Raw genomic sequence first — 26,357 nt, forward strand, 5'->3', positions numbered from 1 at the left:
TAGCTCGTCGTTCTCACCTCCATCCACCCCTTTCCTTAGCTTCCTTGCTGTCGGTCGCACTGTGTTGTGGGCGTTGTGGAGACCGGCCCTCCCGAGAGCTTCTTGGGGTCCGCAGCCTGGCACCGAGCCCCGGCAGGGCCGGCCCCAGAGCCTGGGAAGTGGAAGGGTAACTTTGACCCTCTGCCCGTCAACGAGGACCAGGGTTGCTGTGTTGAGGAAGGGCCCCATCGAGGCTCCAGGGCCAAGAGGGCCCTGCCCAGGGCAGCAGGGACGACCCCGTCACCCCCCGACCCCCCCCGCCCCACAGAACAGAGCACGCAGACCACTGGCAAGTGCCCTCTGGTGGGAGTGGAGGGCCGGGAAGCCCTCACTGGGAGCCGTTGGTGGAGGCAGAGCCAGTGGCACCCGAGGCCCCGGGGTCGCCAGCATGCAGCTTTCCACCTTTTCTCAAGGGCGGGTGGCAGCCCAGAGTGAGAGCGTGACCCCCCCAGGATGTATCTGTGCCAGGCTCTGGCGGAGAACAAGGTCTGAGGTGAAATGACCTGGGACCCATGGGATATACCCCATCCTGCTGGCCTGCCCTCGCCTGGGGGGGTAAGCTGAGCCCTGGGGCTCCCCAGCCTGAGGGGAGGCAGGCCCCTTGCCTGCTCTAGAGGTTCCTCCCCAGGGCCCTCACCAGAGGGTGGGCTGATGGCCAGCTGGGGTAGGGCTCTAGGCTGGGCAGCCACCCCTTGAGGACCCCAGGTTAGCGACGGCCAGGCAGGGTGGGACTGTCCCCTCCTGCCACTGCCTCTCCCCTACAGAGACGCGTCACCAGGCCAGGGCATGTGACTCCACCATTCCCCCTGGGAACTTTCTGGAATATTCCACCCCCAGGCACACACCTTCCTGGGAGTGCCGGAGGCTCTTGCTTTCCCAGCACTGCGTTCCAGCCCTCGGGCCTCAGCAGGGTGGACCCTTGTGCTAATTTTCTTTGTTCTGTTGTTTCCCCCACTTTCCTTGACCATTTGGTTCATTTTCTTTTTCTTATCCCGTTCTTTTAAAATTTCCGTTCTTTTCCCTTTGTGTGTGTGTGAAAACACTTGAAAGCTCGCAAACTCAAACCTACGGGGCCTCCAGGTAGGAGATGCATGGGCCGGACAGCGTGTGTGGTGTGGTGGTTCTGTGTCTGGGGCTGGTACAGGGCTGCCCCGGTGCCCCCCTCCCCGGGTCTCCCGGTCTGCAGAGCAGGGCTGCCGGCCAGCACCCCCGCACCTGTGCCCCAGCCTGTGTTCCCCATGCCGGGCACAGGCGCTGCCCTGCTCCTCCGTGGCCCCTGCCTGGAGCCCGGCGCCCTTTCTGACCTCCCCTGCCCCCGTCAGCTGCTTTCTCGGCCTGGATCCGTCTGTCCTACCTTGTCTTCTGTTCCTTGTCCTGCTTCCTGCCTTGTCTCAGTAGCCGTGTCCCTCCCCACACCTCCAGCTTCACCCGCAGGCCTCTCATGCAGGGCACTGAGCTGGTGGAGACGGGGGCTTCCTCCATTCCGGCCGGGGAAGGGCACCGCGTTCCCAGCAGGCAGCTCACCTCTGACGCTGCTTGGACTCCCTCTCTAGACCTGGGAGGACCGAGAGCCTGGGGTCCTTGTGTGCTGTCCCCGGTCACTCTGTCCACACCGGCGGTGGGGGGACACAGAGGTCTCACTCCTACCGTAGGGAGGAAAGGGGCTCACTTGCCCAGAGTGGGGGTGCTGAGCTCCTACAGGAAATCGTTCCCCACGCACAGCACAGCCCCTCTCTAGGTCCTTCCCTGAGGGACGGGGACGGACAATGTGGGATGAGTGCATCCGCACACAGGCCAGCAGAGCAAGGGTCCACAATCTCCCCCCGTAGACCAAGCCTGGGGTCCCCAGGCAGAAGCTCTTGGCCTATGGCGCCCCGCGTGGGAATTGTGTTAGACCGCTCACCCTATTTCCAAATGGGAGTGGGGTGCGCAGCCCCATGGGCATTTCCTCCCTAGCACCTGCCGTTTACTGGCCGCTTGTCCCAGAGGCTTTGTGCAGAGGAGGAGGGGGGCGGGGGGCAGTGTCCTCCCTGGGGTGCTGGCCCTGGGCTCCTCGGGCTCCAGGCTGCCCCAGCAGTTGGGGGGACCCTGCTTGAGGCTCTTCCTAGCCTCCCTTGGCCCATCTTCTGCAGCCAGTCCCAGCCCCTCCCCACCTCTGCCTGGGTGACGAGGGTTGTCCCCTAGCAGCCCCTCCTCACTCCTGTGGGATGCCCCCGACACGTCCCCTACTCCCGTTGGCACGCTGCACCCTCGTCCTCCATGACTGCCCTCCAGGTGATGGGGGCTGTGTGTGTGGCCCTCACGTGTGTGGTGCGTGCACGCCCCTGCAGTGGCCCTGCCCGTCCATGTTCCGTCCCCTGCTGCTGTGTGTCCAAGGCATGACATCCTATCTGCTCCACTCGTGTGTGTGTGTGTGTGTGTGTGTGTGTGTGTGTGTGTGGGCTGAACAGGGGGTGCTGTCCGCGGTCTCTGCTGCAGGCCCATGGGTGGGTGGTTGAGGGGGAGTGGAGAGGCTGGTTTTGTCCCCGTGTCCAGCCCTGGGGCCTCTGCTGTGCTGGTGACGTGAGCCAACCTGATTGCCCTCACCTCCTGCTCATTCTTGACCTGCTAGGACCGGGCTGGGCCTGGAGGAGGAGGGGCAGGGAAGGGGAAGGGCAAGCAGGAGGGAGAGGAGAGGGAGAGCTCACGGGGTGCCCCTAGGAGGAACCTGGCTTTCCTCCAGAGGGGGCTGAGCTAGACCAGACAGCAGTGACTGAGGGCAGGACCCACAGGGCAGGGTGGGGGGGCACTGGCGTCAGGAAGCCGGGCAAGGAGGGGTGTGGAGGGGCTGGAGCGAAGCCAGACACTAGGAAGCTGGCATCCGTGCCATGGATTCAGGGGGCCAGCAATCCTTTGACTCTGGGGGCACTGGGGAGCCACTGAATGATGTCCCATGAGGTCAGGGTGGGGTCCGGCCAGACCTGTGGGAGGAGAGAGGAGAAGGTAGACACCGCGGGCAGGTGAGGCTGAGCCCCCAGGGTAGAGATGCTGTCCCCTCCCACACCAGGGAGAGGCTTAAGACACTGATGCTGGATGGAGGCCCCATGGGCTGGGGTGGGTCAGCTGTCCCCAGGGTCAAGGAGAGATAGGACAGTGTTAGGGGCTGCGGCTGGGTGGGGGTCTTTGAGCGTGGTTTTAAAGGAGTGCTTGGAATTCCAAAGCTGAGGGCAGAGTGGGGGGGATCATGGCAGGGTGGGGGGTCACAGTGGGTTGGGGGGGTCACAGCCGAGTGGGGGGTCACAGCGGGGTGGGGGAATCACAGCAGGGTGGGGGTCACAGCCGAGTGGGGTTGTCAGAGCAGAGTGGGGGTGTCACAGAGGGTGGGGGTCACAGTGGGGTGGGGAGCTCACAGAGTGTGATGGGACATCAGCTGGGTGGGGGCTGCATCAGGAAGGAGAGACCAGGGCCAGGGTCTTGTAGGACAAGGGGTGTTTGTTCAAAATGAGATGAGAAGTGTCTGGAGGGCAGAAAGTAGTGAGACCTGAGTCAGACAGAGGCTGGGTGAGGGAAAGAACTAGCCCCGGATGTTGGGAGCAGGCTGGAGTCCCCCTGAGGGACCCTAGTCCTGTGGCTGGAGGTGGGGACAGCTGGGGGTCCCCCGGAACCTCCCAGGGTTTGCATGTCCCCGGCCTTGGTGTCAAGGTGAGGAATTAATTACCTTCTCGGCTTCCATGGGACTTCTGGCTGGAGCTGCCCCGGGGCCACTGTGGGGCTGCAGGCCGGGGTGGCTGGACGAGAGGTGCGTCCTGGGTGGGTGTGGCCTGGTCGGGAAGGGGCGTGGAGCTGGGCGGGGCTTGCCGAGGATGCAGGGGCTTTTCCTCCAGCCACCCAGGCAACTCACCCACACCCCCGGAGCGGGCTTCTCGCTACCCGTCAAAGCCCGGACCCTGGCCCCGGCCCTGACTTCCGCAGAGGGCGTTCCTTTGCAGAGAGGGGTGCTGTACTGCCCCTTGGAGGTGTTCAGGGATTGGAGAGGGAGAGGGGAGGATAGAAGGGCCCCCCAGCCTGTCTTCTGGGAACTCTGGCCCCCTTCCGCGTTCCCCGTGGGCAGTCTGGGGGCTGTGCACGCTGGTGCGCCCACCTCAGGGCCTTGGCTCCCCTGAGGGGCGCAGCTCAGAGGGTGCAGATGGCCCACAGTGGCTTGGTGGCCAGGGAGCTCTCCCCTCTCCCTGCCTGGGACAGGCCGCACCCATGGCCCCAGCATCACCACCGCAGGTGCCTGTGTGTGACGTGGACGCTGGCGAGAGCCGGGCTGTGGGTCCCCCAGGCTCTGGCAGGCAGGAGCTCACTGTGTCTCTTATCGCCGCAGACTCATCCCGCCTCTGAACCAGCTGGAGCTTCTGCGGAACCTTAAGAGCAAATCCGGGCTCACCTTCAGGTCAGCAGAGGGGCTCTGGGCTGGGCGCCGTCCTGCGAGGGGACCCCGGTCAGGGGCCGGCAGCTACCAGACGCCCTGGGGTCTGGAGATCCTGGTGTCTTTCTGGTTCTGCCAAATGGTGGAGGCTTCCAGCCCCAGAGGGTCGCTGGTTTGGGGGTGCGCACGGGCAGTGGAGAGCCAGCCCTGCATCTCCCCGGAGCAGTGGCCAGTCGCACCCACTCTGGCGCCTGCTGGTTCCTTGTGATCGTGAACTCTGGGACTTGAGCGTGGGGGGCACAGAGCCGGCTGTGTGGGGGAGGGGGCCAGCAGGAGAGTGGACAGAGAGATGGCCGCCGGGGCCCCATGCCAAGGGCTTGCCGCCTCTGAAGAGGTGCCGTGGAGGGTGAGCAGGGACCCACTTGCCCCCCCGAGGTACGTCCACCCAGCAAGCTGGACACAAAACCTTCCTTGGAAAGTCTTTGCGGACGTTACTAAGGAAAGGGTGTCAACACGAGATCCTTCTGGGTTAGCACCGGCCCTAAGTCCAGTTATGAGTGTTCATAGAGTAGGCAGCAAAGACGGCCACACGAAGGGAGGCAGAGATGCGGGTGCTGTGGCCACAAGCCCAGGATGCCTGGGGCCACCAGCAGCTGGGGGAGGCAGGAACCAGAGCGTGGCATCCTGCGGTGTAAGCTCCTTTGCTCTGGTGTCTCTGGCCAGTGGGTGCAGCTCTTGCTCCTGGGACCGAGGGGGCTGCTGCGACAGTCCTGTGGTGCGGAAGTGAGTGCTCCTGGGGACATGGCCACTCCTGTCAGACAGGGGCAGACAGCGAGGGGGACCTTGGGCCAGCGTGGGCCAGAAAGCAGACCTAGGATGTGCCCGGCTTCTAAGCTGGTGTGGAAAATGCCGTCTGGTTTCCCTTCTGGTTATGGAAAACGCGCGGAGGAGGGGAATTCAAAGAACTGAGCAGAGAAGCCAGCACGGGAAGACTTGATGCCTTGGCCAGTCCAGGCCACAGGGACTCTAAGTTAGGGACACAGCGGGTGGGGTGGGGGAATGCTTGCTCTGGAAAGGGGGCCATGGGCATGGCTGGATGGCCGTGGTGGGAGAGCTCCCATGGGTGGTCGGGGGGGTCCCCTTCTCGGCACAGGGGAGTAGAATGGGTCACCCAGAGGAGATGTGGGAGGCCCTCCTGCACAGGGGCGTCGGTCTGGGGGTGTATGTGGGGGCATGTACATGGCCCACGGAGTCTTAGAAATGTTATTCCAGCAGAATTTCCGGGCCGGCAGGGACAGAGACCGACCATGGGCAGGAAGGCAGGGTAGTCTGGGGGCCTGCAGGCTGGAAAAAGGCTGACGGGGCCACAAATATGTGGGGCCCTTTGGGCGAGGGGAGGACAGCTCTGAGCACATGCATGCTGAGGCTGGGGCCTGGGTCCCGGGGCCCCTGGGGGTGACTAAGGCATTTGTCCCCAAGTGGAGTTTCTTGCTGGGTCTCAGACTTCGGGTAGTGGTGACCTTTATTCCTCCCAACTCCTCCCCGTTTGGACCATATGTCTGCCCTGTTGTGTTTGGGGAGCAGATCACTGGCCTTCTAGAGAGGACAGGTCCCCAGCTGGGGAGGACTTTTACCCCAGAAGGGTCCCACCCAGAGTCTCACTCACACTGGGGTCAGATGACTGGGACGCTGGGATTCCGGACTCTGAGCCGCTGAGTTCTCGCTGACATTTGGACATAGGGCTGATGCTGTCCTGGGTTAAGACTTTGGGGGATTGGGATGTAAGGGGGCACATGCTGTAGTGAGATGAATGGTGGCCCAGAAGATATGTCCATGCACTGGAACCGTGAATGGGACCTAACCTGGGGAAAGGGAAGGTTTGCAGGTGGAGTTCAGGACCCTGAGACGAGGTCCTCCTGGATTAGGGTGGCCCTAGGTCCAGTGGCCCCTGTCCTGAAAAGACAGACACAAGAGAGAAGCCATGTGACAAGGAGGCAGAGACCAAAGCGAGGAGCGGGCTCACCGCTCAGGAGCGCCTAGGCCCCAGGGGCTGGGAGAGGCAGAGGGACCGAACCCTTCAGCCCTGGGGGCAGGGAGGGTGTTGCTGCCGACCAACACCCGATTTCTGACTTCCGGCCTCCGGACTGAGAGGGGAATTGCCTTGCTTGAAGCCACCGGATGTGTGGTCCCAGAAGATGTGCAGGGATGCCCTGGGCTGGGCTGAGGGCGGCTGCGGGATGGGGCAGTGCAGGGCTGGGGTTCCCATGGAGGCCTTTGCATACCATGTCCCTGGACGTCATGGGAAGGGGAGCCCAGGAGGTTGGGGCCAGTCCTCAGGGACCCCAGCCCCAAGCAGGAAATCTGGGTGCGCCCTCCTGCCTCCTCGGTCACACGGGGCTCTGCCAGCAGCATCAGTACACCACGTGCTCTGCGAAGGTTTCCAACATGCCCCAAAGAGCCTGGTGTCGTCCCAGGGATCTGCCGAGCACGGTCCCAGCCGCCACCCTCCCGCTGCTGTCCTTGATGAATGTCAGGCACCATCAGGCCACGGGCAGGGTGGGCAGAGCATGGGCCCAGGGCCGTGGCCCTCCGACCGGAAGGAGGACCAGAGCAGCTGCCTGTCCTGAATGGGGACCATGGAAGCTGGATGTCACTCGTGTTTCCATCTCTACTCGCTTCCTCCGAAACCTAACGGGGGCGCTTCTCATTAAAACCCGGGGCTGTCACCACTTCCAGAACTCCCTCTCTCCTGCAGGACTGCCTCCTCGGGCCCTCCGGGGGCTCTTGGGGTGGGTGGGCCTCAGGTGGGGGCCGGGTGGGGCTGTGGACCGTGGTGGGTGCCACGGGAGGTCCACTGGGCCCTCTGTGCGGTGGGGTCTGCGCGGCGGGCCAACTTTTCACCGTCTTGTCGCTTCTGTTTAAAGGAAGGAGCCTCAGCCGGAGCCGTCTCCCAGGTCAGTGCCTGCTTGTCCCCTGCTGCCTCGGGCTCGCTGCTGTGCCCGGTGCCGGTCCCTCCGTGTCTGTTCACTGCGTGTCAGCAGGGGCCCTGTGCGTGCCCACGTGTGGAACTGTGTGTCTGGACACTGCCGGCCGCCTTGGGCCCTTTAATCACTTCGCCTGTGCTCAGCACCCTTGTCCTGCAGCTCCAGGGTGGACAGCGAGGGACCGCTCCCCCCACCCCGCCCACCCCGGGGCCCTAAGGCAGGAGGGTGTCGGCAAACACCCCCACTCTGGCCCCGTGTCCCACCTCTCCGGTGGAGACAGATGCCCCTGTTCTGTGAGTGCTGCTTGTCTAGCCTCTGCAGGTGTGTTAGCTGTCGAGCTGATTAGGGACCGGGCCGCGCAGGGACTGCCCGGGGCTATCTCTGAGGGTGGAGAAGGGTGGACAGCTACCTGCCATTGCCCCGTGTTCAAGGGAAACTCCCGGCTAGTTCATGACTTTCAAGCCTGATGGAGCCCAGCCTGCGTGTGTGTCACTGTGCTGAGTCCTCTGAGCCTGGGGTCCCCCTGGCACCCTGTCCCCAGGCCGCAGCCTGAGTCTAGTACCCCGACCCCGGGCCAGAGTCCCTCTGCCTTCCATCAGTGCCCTTCTGGACCGTCAGTGACTCAGCTGTCCCTTCAGTTTGTGGAGCTGGAGTTAGTCTGAGCCCTGCCCTCCCCCATCCCCCGAGTGCCCCTGGGGGGACTGACAGCCTGTGTCTGGAATCGCAAGGAGTGGCCCCAAACCGGCCAGAGGAACAACGGGGACCGACCCCTCACAGCGGCTCAGAAAGCTGCCAGGGGCCAGGCTGCTCTACCCGGCATGGAGAGTGCCGTGCTCGCCGTCAGGGTGGAGGGGGAAACGCATGCCGAGCTCGGCCTGGCGTGTGGGGGACCATGGGGCTGCCCCTTCCCCCTTCCTTGGGCCCCCCGGTGCTTCCGCGCCACACCCTGAGCCCGGGGGAGGCGGGCCCGTGGCTCTGCCCCGTCCACCCGAGGCCCCCCGGCCTGATGCGGCTTCTCGTGGCCCTCCCCACGACCCTCGTCTCAGCCTCTCTCTCTCTCTCTCTCTCCTGCCCTCCCCCCAATTTGGACACTCTTGCCTGCCCCCCAAGTGCCTTTAATCTTGTCACTGCCCTTCTTGGGCCCCTTTCACGTCCGTCTGTCTTTGGGGAGGAGGTGGCTGACCCTGACAGCAGGACTCAAGGTGAGGACACGCGGGAGCCCCCGGCTCTCCGGCACGTTCCGTGGCCCCCCCGCTTTCCGCACACGCCCCTCTGTCTCCTCCCCGTGTGTCCGTGTGTCCCTGCCTGCCCGTGACCCAGCGGCTTCCCCAGGGGCCAGCTTGGCCCGGCCCTCCTCCTGGCGGACGCTGGGCTAAGACCCTGTGAGGCACACTTGTCGCCGGGTGAGGGAGGGTGGCGTTTCTGTCCCTCCCCTGGGCAGCCGCAGACCCCCTTGCCAGCAGCTAGTGCGTAGCAGGGAGGCAGGAAATTGTTCTGCCGCCGGGGCCGTGAGAGGCTGGGCCTGTCCCAGGGCTGCGGGGCAGGGAGACCCTGCTCTGGGAAGTGCTGATGGGGGTGTGGGCCCTGCGTCCGGTGTGTGGCGCTGGGCGGTCGTGGCCGGGCCGCTGCCTGCCGCCTGCATGCCAGGATCCCGCTGGCGCTGACCCGTCTGGGCAGGTGGATGGGGCGGGCACGGAGACCCTTGCCCAGCTGCCGCGAGGCGCCCTCCCAGTCCGGGGTCGTGGCGGGTATGCGCCCCGGCCGTGCGGGGTCCTCGGCTCGGCAGGACCCGCTGTGGCTGTGCTGGTGTCAGGCCGAGGCCGCCTGGATCAGGTCAAGGTGGGGGGTGGGGGGCAGGCTGCAGGGTCTCGGGCTGCGCTGCTCTGGGCGTGTCTGTGACCTGCCCTCTGCCCTCTGCCCTCTGCCCCACCCTGTTTCTCACCGCGCACTCCCACCCCGTGCCTGGAGGAGACCCTGTCCTCCAGCTGCTTTGCCCCCTTGTCCGTGTGGGTCCCCTCGTCGGCGGCAGCCGCGTGCCGTGTCTGAGTGCCCGTCTGTTCAGTCTGGTCTTGGTGAGTGTCTGTGGGCGCCTCTTCCTCCCACGTGGTCCCCAGGCCCCCGGCCTCGCCCGCCCGCCACTCCCGGGACTCTGCTGTCGGCTTCTGTGGGCAGGAAAATCCCAGTGCCAGGCTGGGGCCATGCTCAGGGAGGCCGTGGGCTCCGGCAGCCCAGGAGCCGCTGGCCACATGGGGCTGTTTCAGTTTTCACTAAGTACCGTGAGCCAGGCCCCAGGCTATTGGGCCTCGGGACGCCCTCGGGACACCCGGGTCATGCATCTAGGCCCCGTGTCTGTGCAGGGAGTTTTGAAGGCAGCAAAGCTGGCTGGGGGTTTGGTCAAAGCTGGGGCCCTTCTAAGGTGTTGGAGGCAGAGACCATCCCCCTGTTGTCCTCTTCCCCTGGACAGAGCCTCCAGGTGCTGGGGGGTGGGGGTTGTGTGCTGGCCTGTGGAGCCCTGGGAGGGGAGAGCACGAGGGTCCCGTCTTCGGCTGTGGTGAGACTGTGGCTGACGTGAGGTGTGCCTTGGGAGAGAGCATTTGCCCCAAATTTGAGGGGTTTCTGTGAGCAGCCAGAGCTGCTGGGCAGTGGAGAGCATGGGCCTGGGTACTGAGTCACATGGACTCTTGTCCCCAGGTGAGCCCATTTGCTGATAAGGCTGGACCCTTGGTCCCTCACCGGGAGGACCCCGCAGAGAGGCAATCCCCCTGGAGGGGAGGGTGGCTTGTGGGGGAACCGTGGCCCTCACAGCCCCTGGGCCACACACAGTTTTCTGAGGAGCCTGACCTGCTCACCCTGCGGGACTAGCAGAGTGTGTCCTTTCCCTGAGGTCCTATTGAACACAGGCAGGCGCCACCAGCATTTACTTGTGTGGACTCTGGGCACAGAGGCCCGGGGCTGGTTTCTGAGAGTGGTGGTCGGTGCGTCTGGTTCCTTGGCCCCACAGTATGAGGGCGGCCGTCTGAGCAGCAGCTGTGGGGGGGGGGGGGGAACGGAGGGACAGACAGGTGGAAGGATGGGGGGAGGGAGACCCCAGGAAAGCAGAAGGTCCTGGTGTGTGGTTTTCATTTTTGCTTAGAAATGTGCCTGAGCTCGTGCAGAGACGGCTCTAGGGCCTTCTGGGCCGGCTTCTGGGGAGCAGGGAGTGTGGACCCGGGTGGGGCTTTGCCCAAAGAGCGGCCAGCAGGTCCGGCCTGGCTCAGGGCTTCAGCACCGAGCCCCAGGGGACCGATGTCGGCAGTCCATTTAGATCCAGGGTCCCCAAGGCTGCTCTCCTGAGCTTCCCTCCAGGGTAAACTGGGGCCACTTCCGGCTGGCAGGGCCTGGCGAAGCCTCGGTGACTGGTTTGTGGCGCCAGACTGCACGTTCTTCTCTCTAAAGTGTGTGCTTTCCGGAATCCTGTCCATCCGGAACCAGCCTTTTGCAAAGTCTTGCCCATGTATTATTTTTTTGTTGGCATGAATATAGCAAAAAATAATACATCTTTAAAAAGACACGGCCCAAAACTCTAACTCTGGAAGGAAAAGGTATTTTTGGAGGAAAAAAACGGGATTTTTTTTTTTTCTCCAAAAATAGGGCACTGTTTTCTTTTCCAGGCCGGCGGGAGACTTTCTGTGCGGCCCCCTCACGGCCGCTGCTTGGACGCGGGCGCGGTGGGCGGACCCCAAGCCCAGAGCCGCGGCCGCAGGGTGGCCGTGCGTCCTGTCCGCCTGAGCGCCAGGACTAACTGCGCTCTCCTCATTTGCAGTAAAGGCAGACCGTGCAGAGAGTCCCTGTGTGGATGCTGCCCCGGACACTCTAGGTACCGCGGGGCGAGCCGCGCGCACTGACCGCCTGCTGCACGGCTCCCCACCCCCCCCCCCCCCCACGCACCCCCCTCACCCGAGGGTCTGGAGGGGGGGGGGGGCGGCCGGCCCCCCCCCCCCCCCGCCCCCCCCCCCCCCCCCCGGCCACGATTCTGATTGGCAGCGCGGCCTCCGCGGCCCCTCGCTGCCGCGGAGCGCCAGGCCCCCTCCCCCGCCCCTGTGATTCCGAACTGCCTCCCGCTGACGGTGGTGGCCGCACCAACATACTTCTCTCCCCGAGCCAAACCATGCCCTGCTCTGAGCAGGCCGGGGGGCCGGCAGGGGCTCGGAAGCCCAGATCGGGCGCCAGTGGCCTCTGGGGCCCTCATTGCTCTCTGGTGAGCCCCTTCCCTGGGGATCGCCGATCTAGCACCTCTACTACGCACCCGAGGACGGCCACTCCGAACTGGCCGCCCCGCCTGCGGGAGGCAGCTCCGTCCCGTGTGTGCCGGGCTCCCCGGACACGCCACAGAGCCGGAGACCCTCGGCTCCCCCTTCCCTCCACAGGCCTGGTTTAGGGTGGACTGGACACGGGACGGTGGAAAATCGGCCCCCACCCCAGCCCTCTGCACCGTGGGCCCCTTGTCCGCACCTCCACTCTCTGTCCACTGTCTGCTGTCGGGTGTGTGGAAGCGTCTGTCCTCTTGCTTGCTCTGGGTCCCCCCAGCCCGTCTCCCTCCTGCCTGCCTCCCTCCCTGAGCAGTGCAGCGTGTGGGCAGCTGTGCCCCCCCCCCCCCCCCGTGCATGCCCCGGAAGCAGTGGTGGAGCGGCGGGCGGGGGTGGGGCTGTCGGCAGGCCCGGGGGCCCAGGCGGCGGCATGCTTGTCCACCCGCATCTGCATGCTCCTGAGTCTCCCCCGGACAGGGGCTCGGAGGCCTGCCTTCCCCCGCCTGTCCACCTTGCTTGTGTGCTCCCGGAGGTAGGCGCTTGGGGAAGACTTGCAGCCCCGGGAGTGGAGATCTGGGGCCCCGGCCGAAGCTGTCCTGCTTGTACAGAGCTTGTGGGGCCACCGGCTGGTCCCTCGGGTCGGGGGCTGTGGTCACGCTGCTTGGGGACCAGAAGGGCCGGCGGGGCCCACAGCCAGTCCAGGAGCCCAGGCCAAGCTCAGCCTTGCTGTGTGCCCGTCCCACGAATGTCACTGCATCCGTCGCACTTTCCCTGGGCATCCGTGGTCCAGTGGTCCGGTGAGGCAGGGCCGCTCCTGTGGATGCTCCTCTTCCCGGCTGAGCCAGGCTCTGGCTGTGCAGACTCAGGTGTGGCAGATCGCAGGCGGGGCCTCCCCTTGCCCCACCTCTGCTCAACTGGCCCCGGGCCTTAGAATCTCGCTACGGGGTGGCAGGCAGGGGGGGAAAGGCTGGGGCTTGGCTTTCCCCCCAGACCCTCCCGAGCTTTCTCCTTGGTCCCGTGTGAACGCCAAAGGGCAGATGCCAGGAAAGTGCCCTTTCACACACACGGTGGTCTCGCCGAGTGCTCTTTCCCCCGAGCAGGCGGCCAGAACCCCATCCTTCGTGTTCGTTTGCTTCTGTCCTTGGCCTGTGAGGTTAGGGCAACCCTCCCTTGAGGCCTCCGGGAGCAGGCGCCGTGTGCGCCGCTGGGTGTGGGGCAGGTCTAGTGGGCAGGGCGCCTGCCGGCTGAGCCGGGCAAGGCCATCCGCACGGTGGCCTCCTCCGGCCAAGTGCCCCTCCCCAGCCCGGGCATTCCAGGGCTGCGACAGCAAGGCCTTCCTGTGGCTCCGTCCTCGGGGCAGCTGTGTGGGTCCGGCTACTGGGGGCTAGGTGAGGCCATTGCTTCTTATGGTCTCCCCGGACCAAATGTTGGTCTCCATTGGGAAGGGGAAGGTCATCTGTGCCGAGGGCCCTGGGGCACCTGGATTTGGGCTTCCCTCGGCTCCGGTCTGCCCATTCTTGGCCTCATGCTGGGCACACCTGTTCCAGGCTTGGGGCCGGTGACCCGGGCAAGTAGAAGCCTGCCCCACTCCTGAGTGCGACGCACACCTGAGGCGACTGCCAGCCCTTAGGGGCTCCTTTCTTCCTTTTCTCGTCATCCCACGAGGCCTTCAGTCTAGCCAACGGATGATCTCAGCTGCCCGGGGGGGACTGGCTGGGACTGCAGCGTCAGACTGGACAGACCAGGCCGCTGGCCACTTCTCCGTGGCCCAGTCACGTCTGCGCCGTCCGAGGGACCTGTCTTGGCTGTGGGTCCTGGTTGGGGTTGCTGGAGGCGGCTGACCCGGGGGAGCCACAGCGGGGTCTGGCGAGGTCTGAGGGGTGAGCACGTGGTGGCAGCTTCCCAGTGAGAGGAGAGACCCCAGGCAGCTTGTCACATACCTCGGGGCAGCGCAGGGCCTGCCTCAGAGACTGTTTCAGGAGTTCTGCGGCTCCTGCCGGTGGCTGGGTGGGAGCAGGTCCTCAGGTCACAAGAGCCTTGGTTGTGGACAGTGGAAAGTGGCCGGTGGCCGCCGGGTCCCTGGGCCTGACCGGCACCTGGACCATCGTGACCCCCTCCTGCCTCCTGGCTGTGGCCCAGACTTAATAGTTTCCAAGAGATACAGGCCCGGGGGTGGGAGCCTGGGGACCCCGGCAGGGCTGTGGCTGGCCGGCCAGCGTTGCTCCCTGCCCCCACTGTGGCCTCAGACCAGAGGTCTGTTCCTGCGAGGCGGCTGGCAGAGGGAGCCTGTCTACTCTGTCTCTCTGGCGGTGTGGGACTGCGGTCCCCAGACATCTCCTGTGTGTGGGCGTGGGGCCTGTGTTGGCCCTGGGGGCAAGAGGGCTGGACAGGTCTGCCCTGCAGAGTCAACAGGGGACAGTTGCCCTCTCCGTAATTCCCAGGCTCCCACTCCTGGCCCAGACCCTTCCTCCAGGTGATTCCTGGGGCTTGGCCTCCGGACCCTGGGGCAGGCGGCAGGGGGAAGAGGCTGCCTCGGGGCAGGGATGGGGCGCGGAGGGGCGGGCCATCCAGGGGCGAACCACTGGAGGGACCCACAGAAGGTGTGCAGGGAAAAGCCGTACCTGCACGGCGTTTGAGGCCTTCACATCACCTTGGAGGGGGAGACCTGACAGGACTGTGTGGAGAGGACCCTGGCACCTTCCTGTAGCACCGAAAGTGATTTAAGTGTCCGCTGACCCCTCCCCAGCCAGGCCGAGCCCCTGAGTGGCCCTCGGAGTGCCCACCCCCCTGCGCTCCTTGTCTCCCTGCCACCACCCCCCTCCACGTGTAGGCGTCAGCGGTGAACGGACAGTGGGGTGTGCGCGTTCCTTCCGGAGTGACTTCTCTTGCTGTCTTTCTGTGTGTGTCCGCCCGCCTGTCGGCCCTCGTGGGAGCAGTCAGAAGGTCAGTTTGAAAGACCGTGTCTTCTCCAGCCCCCGAGGTGTGGCTGCCAAGGGCAAGGGGTCCCCTCAGGCCCAGACCGTCCGGCGGTCTCCCAGCGCCGACCAGAGTCTGGAGGACAGCCCAAGCAAGGTGCCGAAGAGCTGGAGCTTTGGGGACCGCAGCCGGGCGAGGCAGGCCTTCCGGATTAAGGGCGCTGCGTCCCGACAGAACTCGGAAGGTGGGTCAGGCCGCGGGCTTCCCGCGGTCCAGCGGCGCCCTGCCGGGCACCTCCGGGGCCCTGTAGCCTCTTTGAGCAGCAGCTTCCCTTTTCCCTTTCTTCTTTTCGAGGTGAAGTCACGTAACATGAAACCAGCCGCTTTCAAGCGAACAGCTCAGCAGCCGTGAGCACATTCATGGCGCAGCCCAGATCACCTCTCTCGTTCTAGGGGTTTCCATGCTCCAAAGGAGACCCGTGCCCGCTAGCAGTCCCTCCCAGCCCCTGGCCACCGCCAGTCTGTTCTGGACATTTCCCACATGTGGAATCACATGCTGTGTGCACCTGTTTCCAGGTGTTTCCACGCCGGGCCACCATCAGGCTTCACGCCGGTTTCTGGCGGGCTGATGCTCCGTTGTTTCCTGCGGCCATAGCCATGGGTCTGCCCGTCCGTCCACTTTTCAGCCATCACGTGGGCCTCTCTTGGGGCCTCGGTGGGACAGAGGGTGGGTTTCCAGAGCGCAGGGTGCTGCTCTCGGGGCTCCCCTGACGCCGTCCCCAATGTCGGTCCCCTGGCGCAGCTCAGCCCCTCATGGGCTGTGTCTCCTTCCACCCAGAAGCAAGCCTCCCCGGGGAAGACATTGCAGAAGACATTAAGAGCTGCAACTGCGAGTTTGTGACAGAAGATCTGACCCCGGGCCTCAAAGTCAGCATCCGGGCTGTGTGGTGAGGCACCCAGCGTCCAGGGCAAGGGGCCTCCCTGCGGAGTCCAGGAGGGGTGCGGTCTCTGTCCCTGGGCTTTGGGTCCTTTGGGAGCTGGTGTTGGCTCCCGCGCACCCGCCCCTGTCAGAGCTGTCCCCTGCCCACCCCAGGGACGAGGGTCTGTCTGCCCCCCGGGCCTGGGCGTGGCCTGGGGATGTGGCAGGTGCGTGGGGCCGGATCACTGTGGCAATGCGACCGGTGGATGTTCTGGGAGATGCTGGGAGGGCCCAGGGCAGGGGTTGGCCCAGGGCTCACGGCCGTGCTCCCCCAGTGTGATGCGGTTCCTGGTGTCCAAGCGCAAGTTCAAAGAGAGCCTGCGGCCGTACGACGTGATGGACGTGATTGAGCAGTACTCGGCCGGCCACCTGGACATGCTGTCCCGTATCAAAAACCTGCAGTCCAGGCAAGACAGCACCCGCCTGCCCGGCCCTGGGGGTCCGTCTGGGCCACAGCCAGCGTGGCCCCAGTGGGGTGGCGGCTCTCGGGGGCCAGTATGGGGGTGAGGTGTAGTGTGGGGGTGCAGAGGGGCACACGGTGGTCAGCCTTGCCCGCTGCCGCCTCCAGCCCTGCGCCGGCCCTGTGCGGGCGTCCTGCTGTGTCCTCGTGTGGTCTGTTTGACTGTTTCTGTCGTCTCTCCCTCCTCTCCCTCCTGCCCCTGCTGTGGGGGGTGAGCGTGTGTGTGTGTGTGCACTCACACGCCCGCCCGTGCGCACAGGTGTCGTGTGACCGCACACACGTGAGCGCACGTCTCCAGGCATCTGTGGTCACCCGCACGGGTGCATGTGTGCACACGTGTGTGCGTATGTGTGCCGGGCGCACGCGCGTGCGTACACATGTCCTGCATGTGTGTGCGCGCATGTGCCTCTGTGTGTGTCATGTCACGTGCGCGCGTGTGTGTGCACACGTGTGTGCGTGTGTTCGGGATGAGGCAGGTTCACAAGCCCTGTTGGGAAGCAAGGACGCTCATGGGAGCAGAAAGACCCGTCCACGCCCTGGCCTCACAGGGGGCTCCCCCTCCCCTGGCAGGAAGCAGGGCTGGGGCATGACAATGGCGGGGCGCCCGGTGCTCTGCTCACAGGCAGCTGTGCGCGTGTGAGGCCGCTGGCTCACTCTGGGCTTGCCTGCGCACCGGCCACAGGCGTGGACACACATGCATAGGACGCATGTCCACTCCTGTGTGCAAGCGCACGTCAGCACACAGATAGCATATGCATATGCACGTGGACACACACGGACACACGCAGGGCGCATGCATGTGTGCACGGGGCACAGACACACATGGGTGCAGCCCATGGGCACACAGGTATGGATACCCTTGCACGTGGACCGACATACATGTATATGCACGGATACACAGACACACGTGCACACACAGTCACTCTCAGCCTTGTGCCCACATACATGCACTCGCTACCTCCGTGACACACGAGCGTACAGGTGTGCACCCCCCGCCACGTCTAAGCAAGCCTGTGTGAGCACATGTGTTTGCAGGTTCTGGGAGGAGCCCACGGGACTGTTGTTGGGGTCCCTCCCGAAGTGGGTCCCATGGTTCTGCCAACGTTCCCTCCCCTGCCCAGGTCCCCTAAACTGGGCTGCTGTGGGTTGTCTGCCCCAGGACCCTGGGCCCTGGCTGGGAGAAGGTCTGGCCAGCCAAGGGACAGTCCTAAGTCCGCCCAGCTGCCCAGCCCCCGGCAGGATGGAAGTCCTCCTTCGGGGGAGGTCAGTGAGCGCCTGCCGTGGGGGCGTCTCCAGTCCTGCAGCGGGATGCCCCGCAGGGGTCCCTCTGGACCCACAGCTGCTCCTGTGGGGCGGGAAGCCGGGGGGTGGTGACCCCTTCTTCCACACGGGCTAAGGCCAGGAAGCCCATCACTTACCATCCCCCCCCCCGGAGCACCAGCTAGACCTGTGCTGTGTGTGTGGACAGACATGTGCGCGGTTGCATGTGTGTGATCTGTGGGAATGTGTGTGAGCGAGTATGTGTGCGAGTGTGCGAGGACGGTGCGGACCTGTGTGTGCGTGTGTGCTCACGCGTGAGCGTGCACACGCAGATGTGTGAGAGCAGGGCAGTGTCTCGGCCGCTGGGCTGTTCCCACGTCTCAGGGAGGCTGATTTGGTCCACGAGGCTCTTCTGTCCTCAACTTCCCTTCCCCTCCCTTTCTGTCTGGAAAAACAACACAAATGGGCCCAGGGAGCCGGGATGTCCTGCCCGTCGCCGGCAGAGCTGCACGGCTGTCCACGGCCGGTGTCCTCGGGCCCGTGCACTGGCGGCAGTGGCTCCTGTGCACACCCCGGGCGGGCTGGGCTCAGCCGTGAGGCCGCGGCTTCCCAGTCCTACGCGCAGCCGGGCACGGGAGAGATCAGGCGCCGCCCCCGCCAGGCGAGCGTGGTGGTCCCTGCACTGCGTGTGGGGTGTCCCCCCGCCGACTCCCCTTCCGTGCGCCTCACGATGCGTTTGCTGGTGTCTCTTTTCTTGTTCGCTCGCCAGGATAGATATGATTGTGGGCCCCCCACCCCCTTCAACTCCCCGGCACAAGAAGTACCCCACCAAAGGACCCACGGCCCCTCCGAGAGAGTCACCCCAGTACTCACCTAGGTCAGGACGCCAACCCTTCCCCGCCTTGTCTCTGTGGAATGGCCAGCCCCCTTCGCCCCAGGCCACATGACGGCAGCGCCTGTCCTGCACCTCCCCCGCGAAGCAGCACGAGGGGAAGGTGGCGCCCCCGGGGCCCCGGATGGGGGGCAGGGCAGGGTGCCCTGGAGCTGTTCCTCTTGGTAGGCTCTGGAGAAGCTTGCCACGGGAGCTCCTTTCCATGGACATCCCGCATGGCGGCTGCCTGGGGGACGCTTCCGGGCCAGAAGCAAAGGGGTGCCCCCGTGAGGATCCGATGTGTTCAGAGCTGCAGGGCTCCGTGGCTGGTGGCGTCCTTCCCAGCCCCTCTGGGGCTCTCCCTTGATGCCCTCCCCTCAGTGGGGCTGACCTGGGCTGCTCCATAGATCTGAGTAGGTCCTGTTGCTTCTCTTGCCTTGAAACTCCGTGAAGAATAAATGGGAACGTCCCTGCCAGGCGCCCAGCACCGGGTGAGGCTCCCAGGGAAAGCCCGAGACCTTGGAGCTTTATTTCCAACCATCAGAATTAGCATCATCGAAGCTGGCCCTGGCCCATGGGCGGAGAGGAAGGCAAGGGCATGGTTAGGTGGTGAGTTAGCAGAAGTCGTTTCTGTAGTGAGGAGTTCAAGCTCCAGGGCCTTCTGCCTCCCTGGGATGGTTCAGATGACGGCTGTGACCTATGCCCCCGGAGCAGGTCTGGTCACCTGGGGGAGAGCAGAGCCCCTGGGGCAGGGAGGAGGGCAGAGGGGCCCAAGGGCATCCCGGAGACCAGCAGGGATGCTGGCCAAGCTGGCTGATGGAGGGACTGTGTGTTTGCCCCGCGCTCCCCGTGCGCCAGGACTTCTACCCGTGAGGCTGAGGGTTGGCACACCGGTCCTCTCCACCAGGTGGCTCTCCCATGAGAAGGGAGTCCCTGGGGGAGGGGGAGCAGGCCTGACCCAGGGCAGCGGCAGACAGTGTTCTGCAGCCTTGATGCCCAGCCTTGATGCCCTCGTGTGCTGCTCTGGGGGCGGCGGCTGAATCCTTAGGCCAGGAGCTAGAAAGGTCCTGCGGCTCTCAGGGCCCCCCAGGCCTCTGGACCACTGCGGCCAGAGGACACACAGGGTCACCCAGAGAAGGCACCAGAAGGATGGCGTGGGCACATGGGGGTTAAACTTCACTCCTCTACCTGAGGCCGGGGGAGGGATGGCCCGGGCCCCTTGAAGGTCCCTCTCCAGCCCCCACCCGTGGCAGCTCCAGGCTCCCCGTGGGACCGGCCAGGCAGGCGGCCCGTCATGTGGCAGGGGTGAAGGCGCTGAGCACCGGTGCCTGTGTGGACGCCCAGAAACCCCAGAGAACGCTTCTCCCTCCTGCTCCCCACCGGCGTCTGCTTGGAGCCCGAGGGCCCCCGCTGTCCCCCATGGCTCCTTGTCCTTGGTGCATGAGGCGAGCATGCGCGGCTCTCCAGGGCATGACGCTGCACCACGGCTGACGCGGCTCCCCACCCCCTTCCGCTTCGTGCAACGGCAGGAAAAGCCCCCCCCCAAGCCCCCCCCCCCCCCAGAGGCAGACAGGGCAGCCTGTTGGTGTGGAAGGTCGCCGAGACGAGGCCCCCTGCCCGGGTGTGGGAGCCGTGCCCTCCCGCACCCCAAAGCTCGAGGAATGTGTTTGGGGCTCCCGGCCAGGGATGAGGCGGGGCTACCTGGCCTTAGCCCGGGGGAGAGCTGTGCGCTCGGCAGGCCTGGGGGTTCGGCACTGCGGCTCGCAGACAGCCGGGGTCTCTGTTTCCAAGCTCCCACGTGCCTGTGGTCTCGGCACAAGTGTTAGAGCCCACGCCACAGCAGTGGCCCCTTCTGAGCCCTCCGGTGGCCCTTTCTGCTCCGCAGGGACTGTGCTGGGTCCCCTTTCCCTCTAGAAAACCTGTGTGTCTTGTCGCCATTCGTGCCCTGTGGCCTCCTTGGAGCCGAGCGCAGCTGCGTTCTGCACATGCATTCGCACGGGCTCGCGCGTGCACACACACGCTCACACGCACACGTCGCCCCCACGCAAGCACTCACGGACTCCCCGTTTGGCAGTGGCTCTGTCTGCCCCTCCGTTGTGCGTTGGCGGTTTCCTGTCAGTCTGTGCCCCAACCCCCGTCCCGTGTGCATGGAGCCATGGCTCTTGTCATTTCTGCTTATGTTCTTGCCGCACACGTGGAACTCTGCCCACCCCAGACCCCCGTTGGGCTGAGGACCCCGTGGCACATTGTGGAGGAGTAAAGCTCAGGGATGGGGCGGGCACAGGAGAGGGGACCTGGGGGGCTCGAGGCGCCAATCCCCACCACTTTACTCCTTGCTAATGTGCCAGCCCACTGGATCGGCAGGGGAGCCCCTCAGGTTCAGTGAGCGGGGCGAGACCAGGTGCCCAGCGTCCACCTGTCCTGGCACCCTGGTGCCCCCCCAGTCGGCGCTGGGCTCAGCCCGGAGCCTAGATCTGGGGGGCTGTGGCCTGGCCCAGGAGGAGAGGGCCATGGGCCCCGCCACACCCACCCGAGCTCATGCTGGGGGCTGGGGTCTCTTCCCGGCAGAGTGGACCAGATCGTGGGGCGGGGCCCGGCGATCACCGACAAGGACCGCACCAAGGGCCCGGCCGAGGCGGAGCTGCCCGAAGACCCCAGCATGATGGGACGGCTGGGAAAAGTGGAGAAGCAGGTAGGAGGCGCAGAGACGGGCCCTGCGGGCAGGGCCTTGGGCTCCAGGGGTGGGTCAAAGCTCTCTCTGGGGAGTGGGTTCTTGGGGCCCATGTGTAAGAAGCACTTGGGGCGTGCTTCTGGGAACCAAGGAAAGGAACTGTGGGGTTTGCTCAAAGGGACCACACACTGAAGGGAGGGTTCAGAGGCTAAGCTGCTGTGTCTGCTTCCTGCTGCTTCTGGACCTCTGGGGGGTGGGGGCAGCCCAGGGCTTTCTCACCTCCCAGGAGCAGCCCGGGGTCCCCCTACCTCCTGGAGCAGCCTGGGCCCCCCACTTCCAGGAGAGCCCAGCACCCCGCCCCCACTTCCCGGGAGCGGCCCGGGCCCCCCGCCACCCTGCCCGGAGAGCTCCAGGCCTGGTCCAGCAGCTCCCCTTGTAGGTCCTGTCCATGGAGAAGAAGCTGGATTTCCTCGTGAACATCTACATGCAGCGCATGGGCATCCCCCCAGCGGAGACGGAGGCCTACTTTGGGGCCAAGGAGCCGGAGCCGGCGCCGCCGTACCACAGCCCCGAGGACAGCCGGGAGCACGGGGACAGGGGCGCCTGCATCGTCAAGCTTATCCGCTCAGCCAGTTCCACGGGCCAGAAGAACTTCTCGGCGCCCCCGGCCCAGTGCCCGCCCTCCACCTCGTGGCAGCAGCAGTGCCCCCCGCGCCAGGGCCACGGCACCTCCCCCGTGGGTGATCCTGGCTCGCTGGTGCGGATCCCGCCCCCACCCGCCCACGAGCGGTCGCTCTCGGCCTACAGCGGGGGTCCCCGGGCCAGCACGGAGTTCCTGAGGCACGAGGGGGCCCTGCGGGACAGCGACACGTCCATCTCCATCCCGTCGGTGGACCACGAGGAGCTGGAGCGCTCGTTCAGCGGCTTCAGCATCTCCCAGTCCAAGGAGAACCTGGACGTCCTCAACACCTGTGGTGCGGCCGCCGCGCCCTGCGCCAAAGTCAGGCCCTACATCGCGGAGGGCGAGTCAGACACGGACTCGGACCTCTGCACCCCGTGCGGTCCCCCGCCACGCTCCGCCACTGGGGAGGGCCCTTTCGGCGACGTGGGCTGGGCCGGGCCCCGGAAATGAGGCCACCCGCTGGCCTCTCCCTGACTCTCGGCCTTCCAGGTGTGCGGACGGGACTCTCCCGGGCCCTTTCCTCAGAGCGACACGGGTGGGGCAGGCTGGGGGCACCAGGTCTCACGTGGCGAAGGCTGACAAGAGTTTCTTTTCTAACGAGGGGCAGCCAGGCCGGCCGTGCCCACTGTGAGCCCGTTGGCGCGGGTGCGAGTGGGGGTGACAGCTGAGGACAGACCCCCGGCAGTGGGGAGGAGGCATAGGGCGCGGGTGAGGGTGGCTGCTGCGGAAGGGTCGGTGGCCTTGAGGCTTAGAGGGGAGGGAGCCACGGCCTGTGCCTGCGGCTGCAGGAGGTACGGCTGCCCCTTGAGTGTGGCTTATCCTTGTCCCTCGGTCCCTGCCCCCGCTGTCCCCACACGGCAGGCATGGTGATGGGCTGTCTTCCAGAGAGCCGCTGGTCAGCACCACCTCCCCCCACCCCCGGGTCCGCACCAGTCCCGAGTCCAGAATGCTGGCCTGGACAGGAAGGGGTGAGGTGAGGCCCCAGCACCTCCCAGCGTGGGCTCCTGGGGGGCGGGGCTGCTCCCTAGGCCTCTGGAAGAGGGTCCTCAGAGGCTCCCACAGCCAGGAGATCTGGGGATGGGCAGCCCGTGTTCTGTCTGTTCTGCTCAGGCTGGGCACCAACCACCAGGCCACGACCAGCTCTGAAAGGAGACCTGTGCGCAGGGAGTGCGCTGGGTGGCTTGGGGCACGGCCAGGCTGGGCTCCTGTTTCCAGATCCCAGGGCCAGGGGTTTGGTGACCAGATTCACATGGTGTCTTTCACTGGGGGTCTTGCCTCCCTGGTCCATCCCTGGGACCTTGACAGGACCGGGGCAGGACAATGATGTTCTAAGGCCTGGGAAAACCCTTCAAAGCCTCTTGAGGGCTGTGGGGTCCCCTCCCTCTGCAGGGTTCAAGCAGCTCTCTCCTGTAGGAAGCCTCTTTTGTCCCCACTGGAGCTGACCGTCCACTCACCTGCTCTCCACTGACGTGTCCCTTGGCTGGGACTTCTTGAGATTCAAGGATGCCCATCTCCACCCTGGGCCTCAAGGAGCAGGCACCCCCATCTCTCCTGTCCCCTTGGCCCCAGGGACAGCAGCTGTGGGGTTTCCCTTCTGGGCACTCAGCGCTCAGTGTGTGCAGGTGTCTGGCAGTTGGGACCACGGGTCTGGTCACCTGGCGCTCTCTGAGGTGGTGACCGCGTGTGCACTAGAGCTGGACGCAGCCAAGCCCGCTGTGGAGCGACTTGCCCTGAAACCTACCTCTCGGGAGAGCCCCGCTGCGACTGGGGCTGGAAGTGGCCAGTAACAGAGTCGCTCCTGTCCTCTGGGAAGTGCGCAGGAAGCTGTGCTGAGGGTCCCGGGCTCTGGGCCTGGGGTCCTGCGGCTCTCCTTGGGGACTCGTGTCTGTTGAGCAGGCGGGGCCATGGCTGCGGGCGCTGCCCCTTCCCCTGATCCTGCTCTGGGCACCTCCTTGCCTGATGGGCAGCCAGAGGTTGGGCCAGCCTGTGTTTGCCCAAGGGTGACGTCCAGAGCGGGAGGACGAAGGCTCAGAGTTGGGAACCTCTGCTCGTGTCGGGGACCCGGCACGAGGACACCCCCTCCCCAGCCTTGGGGAGGGGCAGGCGTGGAGGTGAGTGGCCCCACGGCCTGGAGGGGAGGCGTTCTGCAGCTCTGCTGGTTTTCCCTCACGCTGATGAACTGTGTTCCTGAGGGCAGTGTTTCTCTGGCCTTGGGCCTCGCAGTGGTGAGAAGTCCTTGCCAGTGCAGATGCCGTGAGCCCCTGATGTGGCCTGTGTGTCGTGGCCCTGCAGGCTGGCCCTCCCATCGCTGCCTGCCTCTGGGCTCGGTGCCCTTTACCCTCCTGCCACGGGGGACTCGGGCTGCAGGCCCCTGGGCAGGGCAGGAACCACGGGGTGGCACGGCCACATCCGTCCCCAGCTCTGGCCCCGTGCCAGCAACGGGGACCCCTCCGCTGCCGGGTCTTGGTCGTCAGGGGCTCCAGGACCTGGGAGGAGGGGGCTCCAGGGCCTGTCCCCCAAACTCCCTGTGCCATGCGCCCTTGGGAGCCAAGGAAGCCGGCCTCGGAGGGGCAGGGGGTCCCCTAGGCTGCAGCGGGAGGGACGGGTCGGCCTGCCGGCAGGTCCCACATCCAGGGAGGGTGTGAGGCCTCCTGCATGGAGTCTCTGCCCCCTTGGAAGGGAAGCTGGTTTCGGGTACAGGCGGGAGAGATGGTATTGTAAAGGTGTCTCCTTGAGACCCGCAGAGCCAGGCCCAAGCAGCGTGCGCACCCCGGGTCCCGCCTCCAGAGGGGTAAGAGCAGGAAGAGGCCGGTGCTGTCACGGGGCGTCTGCGGGGCGCATGTGACCGGAGTGGGGCTCAGGGCAGCTGTCACCCCTTGGCAGGTGCGGCAGGGTTTCCTGAGGTCTGGGGGAGGCTGGAGTCTGCTCACACTCAGCTCGCATCTGGGCACACACACACGTGCACGCACATTCACTGAGCTCCTGACTCCCGTGGCCTTTCGTTTGCTTTCTGTCTGGGTCTGCCCACTTCAAGCCCCAAGGAATGGACACATGGAGTGACAGGTGCTCCTGTGCCCAGGCTCCTGGGCAGCACGGGCAGAGGGGCCCCCTGGCCCCATCCGGGGTCCCACACGCCTCACATCCGCTGCCCAGCAGCTGTCCAGAGCCTCTGGTCGGCTGGATGCCACCTCACGGTGTGGACTGAGCTGGGAAGCTCTGGGCATCCAGTTGTGACCCTGGGGCCCTGGCCACCTCCCTCTGCCCTCCTTGGCCATGTGGGTGTTGTCCCCTCTCTCCCTGGCATATTGAGGCCCCGCATCTCCCCCTTGTCCACATGCTCTGAGCCGTGACCTTGCTAGTCCTCCCTGGAGGATGGAGGGGCCCTGGCTACGTGGCAGAGGCTCCCCCTGGCCTGTCCACCTGTCCCCTCCCCGTGGAAGGCCACCGTCATCCCCACCTGTGGGGTCTGCTCTCAAGCCCCGTTTGGACGCTCCGGGAGCCCGCCCTGCCGGGACTGCTGTGTGGAAGCCTACGGGCTTAGGGCAGGTCTGGACCTGCCCCGCAGCCAGCCCTACTCCCTGAGCCCAGAGCACACGAGCCAGCCAGGCACGGTCGACGTCTTTAATTTGGTGATTTGGCTTAACTGACCTTCTCCCCTCGTACTAGGCTGGAGTCCCCCGGTGGTCACCGATTCGACACAGTAACACAGAAGCCAAGGGGGCGGCATCCTCTCCTCCACTGGCCCCACGTTCAGGGGCCCTCCGTAGAGCAGGTGCCCCTTGCCTGTGCCGGGTGTGGATGGAATCGGCCCTGAGACGTTTCTAGACGCTTCTTGAAGCCCAGAGGTGTGGATGGCCCCTGGGAGGCCTTTGTAGAAATGCTGATGTTTGTATCTATTTCGTATTCTCCCCAAATTGTAAATAATGTACACAGCGGTGGGCTCAGGGGTTCGTCCCTGACGTGACACTGCAAGACCAGAGTGAAGACACATCGTCCCACCCTCCGATGTCACAAGCCCTTGAAATAAACGTGGTGTGCAGAGGGACAGCCTGACAGCCCATGGAGGGTTTGGGGGCACCTCATCAGTGTGGCCGGGTCCCGAGCAGCCGGTGGGGCTCCGTGCCCCTGGTGCCCCCCAGTGCTCATGGCTCAGAATCAGACGCTCCCTTCCCTGACCAACGCTGTCCTGAGTCGTCCTCGGCTGCCTTCCGTGACCCCGGAGCGGATCTTCAGGCCACCTGCTTGGATGGACCGAAGCTGGGCGAGGGGCAGGAGGCCTGGGGCGGGAGGCCTGGGTGGGGCCCGGAAGGAATGGGCTGCCTGCTTCCAGCACCAGGAGAGGCTGTGTGTTGTCCCAGGCCAGCTGTCTTCCGCTGGGCCCCTGCCAAGCCCTAAGTAGGAGAGACAGCCAGGGAGGGCTTCCTAAAAGAGGCAGTATGGTGGGATTGGGGGCTTGTGACTCTCTTCTCTCCAAGGAACCCAGGAAAGCCAGCTGCCTAGGCTAGGACACTGGTGGCCTCTGGAGCATGCACAGGCGATGGTCACAGTTCGCTGGACAGGCCATCTTGTGAGGGGAGGGGGCTGATGGCAGACCTCAGAAGGAGACGTTGGGGGGAGAGAGGCTTCAGCAAACAGGGTAGAGAGAGCGAGGAAGACACGCTCCCTGGAAGGTGAGACCCTCCGTCCACCCTCAAAGGCACCCTTAGGGTTGGAGGAATTGGGGGGGGCCCTCAGGGGGGTGGCGCTGTGTCCCAGCCCCCCAATGCCGTATGCCCAACTCTGGCTGGGTTTCATAATGTCGTTGCCTTAATGCACGT

The 26,357-nt window shown here is 65.3% G+C and overlaps 1 protein-coding gene across 11 annotated transcripts in view; it reads left to right on the forward strand.

Moving 5' to 3' along the window:
* LOC111141924 (potassium voltage-gated channel subfamily Q member 2) overlaps nucleotides 1-25,274 on the forward strand; it is a 50,720-nt gene extending 25,446 nt beyond the window's left edge. The window contains exons 9-17 of one of the 11 annotated variants that reach the window (XM_022494783.1): nucleotides 1,090-1,119; nucleotides 4,388-4,456; nucleotides 7,357-7,386; nucleotides 11,219-11,272; nucleotides 14,639-14,862; nucleotides 15,456-15,564; nucleotides 15,872-16,003; nucleotides 20,756-20,879; nucleotides 21,298-25,274. In XM_022494783.1, coding sequence (XP_022350491.1) covers nucleotides 1,090-1,119; nucleotides 4,388-4,456; nucleotides 7,357-7,386; nucleotides 11,219-11,272; nucleotides 14,639-14,862; nucleotides 15,456-15,564; nucleotides 15,872-16,003; nucleotides 20,756-20,879; nucleotides 21,298-21,990 — 1,465 coding nt within the window. In that variant the 3' untranslated portion in view covers nucleotides 21,991-25,274. Of the gene's footprint in view, nucleotides 1-1,089; nucleotides 1,120-1,434; nucleotides 1,442-3,362; nucleotides 3,399-4,387; nucleotides 4,457-7,356; nucleotides 7,387-11,066; nucleotides 11,298-12,110; nucleotides 12,147-14,638; nucleotides 14,863-15,455; nucleotides 15,565-15,871; nucleotides 16,067-18,085; nucleotides 18,194-20,722; nucleotides 20,880-21,297 lie in introns of those variants that run through there. The other 10 variants (XM_022494781.1, XM_022494786.1, XM_022494787.1 and 7 more) reach the window with 10 other exon arrangements.
* The last annotated feature ends 1,083 nt before the right edge of the window (nucleotides 25,275-26,357 follow it).

This window comes from Enhydra lutris, unplaced genomic scaffold, assembly GCF_002288905.1.
Source record: "Enhydra lutris kenyoni isolate GAN:26980312 unplaced genomic scaffold, ASM228890v2 scaffoldscaffold6, whole genome shotgun sequence".
NCBI classification, from domain to species: Eukaryota; Metazoa; Chordata; class Mammalia; order Carnivora; family Mustelidae; genus Enhydra; species Enhydra lutris.